The sequence below is a fragment of the Brassica oleracea genome, chromosome C1, assembly GCF_000695525.1.
Source record: "Brassica oleracea var. oleracea cultivar TO1000 chromosome C1, BOL, whole genome shotgun sequence".
Lineage (NCBI taxonomy): Eukaryota > Viridiplantae > Streptophyta > Magnoliopsida > Brassicales > Brassicaceae > Brassica > Brassica oleracea.
The window spans coordinates 23,673,278-23,676,708 of NC_027748.1; the positions used below are offsets into that span (position 1 = coordinate 23,673,278).

The 3,431-nt window shown below is 33.6% G+C and overlaps 1 protein-coding gene across 1 annotated transcript in view; it reads right to left on the reverse strand.

Annotated features, from left to right (window-relative positions):
- The window catches only part of LOC106334925 (phytosulfokines 3-like), a 2,123-nt gene extending 1,195 nt beyond the window's left edge, over window positions 1-928 (reverse strand). The window contains exon 1 of the mRNA XM_013773355.1: window positions 630-928. Within this exon, the coding sequence (XP_013628809.1) occupies window positions 630-746 (117 nt within the window). The 5' untranslated portion in view covers window positions 747-928. The remainder of the gene's footprint in view (window positions 1-629) is intronic.
- Between the last annotated feature and the right edge of the window lie 2,503 nt (window positions 929-3,431).

The window sequence follows — 3,431 nt, forward strand, 5'->3', positions numbered from 1 at the left end:
TTTTCCCGCCAAGACCGGAATTGTTGTACTTATGAACTTATGTATTGTTGTACTTTTGAATTTATGGATGAATTTTAATTTTATGAACTTGTATATATAATTGTAGGCATATAAATTAAAATTTAAAATTTCTTATATGATCATTATGGACCCCATGGCAGCCCATGAAAAAATGGGTGTTAGTGGGTATGGTCATTAATGGACATGGTTCTTAATGGACATGGTCACTCTCTGTCCGCAAACAATAAATGGACAAATGGATATGGGCTAATGGACATGGGCTCGCCCAATTTACAGTTCTATACGTTTGTAGTTCTTTAGAATCATAGACAAAACTTATAAAGACGTAAGGGTATATGAAGCTGTTAATATGTATGAAAATCTAATCTAGAATCGATCTTGTACACTTTCGTTGCTATTTGCTTATGCGTGAAACACACACATGTAGGTTCCAAATGTTAGTTTAAATTTTCGTAAGTAATGATAGAAAAAAACTCATTTTGTAAGAAAACAATTTTCTGACTTATCTATTACATGTCCCAGCGTAATTTATCTTCCCAGTGGAGCCTCGATATTGTAATATGTATTTGAGTTGCAATATTATGAAAAAAAGAAGCTAGTTAACGAACCTTGACGGAGTCTTCTCTAGAAGAGGCGGTAGTTGTCGTCGGAATCAACCTGGCTGCGTAGGTTAGCGTTGAGCAGAGAAGGAGAGCCATGATGAAAATGGTTGTGCACTTAGCCATATTGATTTACCAGGAGGGAGAAGAGAGAATGAAGAGATATGGAGATGGTGAGGATCGGATGAAGAGAAGATGAAGTCAAGAAGGTGAAATTTATAGAGAAACACGAGTTGACAAACAGCGAGATGCTGCCGAATGCATGTGAACCATAGAAACTTGTAAAGGGAAAGGCTAACTACTTTATGACATCATAAAACAATTCGTACATATCTCTGGTATTAGTAGAATTTACTTTTATTTCTGTTAGTGGTAATAGATAAGAAGATACTCTTCTTTATTCACGTTCATGCCGTGTTTATTGATGGGCCTACTGAATTATTTGATGTTTGTGTGTGTGAATGATTGCTCAAAAAGGCAAACTATCATGTGAGCAGGCAAAAAGGTGACTGGTGCATGAGATCAAAGACAATATACATTTGCTTTTGCTTTAATTTAATGGCAATCAAACTCCAATTTGTTTTTTTTTTTTATGTTTCATTTGTTTTGTGCGCCATGTTTGGCATGCAATATTTTTAGATTACAGCCGACCTAAGATGAATAATATATACGATCTGTTGATCATAGAGACAATGCATATATCTATATAATATAAATGTGTGTATTATAAAAGAAACAATTCTCCGAAGGCTGAGTTAAGTTGGTGGTGGATATATACGAATGGTAAAGATCCACCTAATGGTTCTCACGTGCAGTTGAATGGAAGGTAGACTTCTGAAATAAATCTGGTGTAACGATAATAAAAATTTGACCAACACATTTTCACTAAACAAAAACACTTAATCATAAAAGAGTTGACATAGTAGTTTCGGAGGTATTCTAGAACGCCGTAGAAGTGCCTTATAACCTCATCTCACGTCATCGTTGAATCGGTGTTTTTGTTTGTTTTGGTTACCTAGAGTAGATGAGGATAGCATAAAAATGGCATATGTGCTATATCGTGATTATTTATTTAAAATTTTATAAATGATAATATCGTATGTAGATTACATGATCTATTACAGCAAAAGAGAAGTTAACGCGCATCGGCGCATGGGATGATAAGGGCATATTATGCAAAATTCTAGTCAAAAGAATTAGGGGAAAGAGCTCAGCAAAGTCTTCTTAAAGCAGGTTTATTATGGATCTTTTAGGTTAGAGTTTTTAGCGTAATATAAGATACGATCTCTTATTTTTTAATTAAAAAAGCTAAGAGACGTCTCTTAAATAAGAGATATAAGACGTCTCTTATGTAGACGTCTCTTATATATCTTATTTAAGAGACGTCTCTTAGTTTTTTAGTTAAAAGCTAAGAGACTGTATATTATATTACGATAAAAACCCCGATCTAAGATATCTGCAATAAACCAGTTTTTAGTCTTGTCAAACCTAAATGAATATTTAATTCCGTTCACATTTATGAATTACATCACACGTACGTATCGTAAGCTTGTTACTTGACGATTTCGATTTGATTCTTGTTCTCACACATTCACATCTCATATAACGATAGGCCGCTTTCGAGCGAGAAAGTATTGAATAAACTTTGTACCGCTCGATATGTGATATAGTTTGTTTTCTATATGGTTGCGATCTATATATTAATTAGTTTAGTTCAATATTTTTGGTTAAGGTGATAAGAGAAGATTTCATCAAAAAAAAAAAGAAGAAGATTTGTGCAGACACTGTCATTTTTTCTATATACCCTATCGACTGATCCGGTCAGTCCCGGAAAAAACACACTTTGTACTACAATGTCATTTGTCGACATAAAATTTACGTAAAATTCGAAATTATCTATTAATAAAAGAACATATAAATTAATTTTAGAATATTCTTTTCTTTCATATACGTCTTGTAAAACTCAAACAAATTTTTTCTAATCATTTAACCCGACCATGTCGTGTACATAAATTTACATAATAATTATATAAATTGAGTTTTAGTCTACATGATCTGATTATGCAAATGTTAAAAGCATTAATCTTCTTTTGATTTTCTAATCTTTTTTGATTATCTTTATGAAATTATAATCTCTTAAAGATCAGTGAAACCATTTTTCTTGAGAGTTTTACCATGTTTTCAAATACAAGATTCTCTTCGTACCAAAGTTTTAGTAGTTTGAGTTTTTCACAACTTACAATATTATACTTCTTAAGTCTTAACATATTTTTGAAGTAAAATATAACATATTTAACTATACAAGCATAGTCGAGAGGCATGACGGTTTTAAAAATGTGCTAAGCATCCCAGGTTCGAAACCTATCACCTCAGATATACCCATTTGTGTAGCGAAAAAAAATAGATATATAATTCTCATTGTAAGCAACCGGATTTGTGTGGCGCCGGAATAAACCTCCATGAAAGGTACAACCACTACAAGAAAACATCAAGGATTCTGAGGGAAAAAAACGTCGGAATATCGTTATTCCGACGACATACCGACGAAACACGTCGTCGGAAATAATTCCTCAGAATTTATTTTTTCCTCGGAAATCCCTCGGAATTTTCCGTCGGAATTCCGAGGAAATAAATTTCCGAGGAAATTCCGAGGATCACTAGTTTGTCGGAAATGTCCTCGGAATATACCGAGGGAGAACTTCGTCGGTATAATTCCTCGGAAGTTCATCGATCGATGCGTGTTTGGACATATATACATCGATCGATAGGAGTATACCGACGGACATTTTCCTCGGTTTATTCCGAGGAACT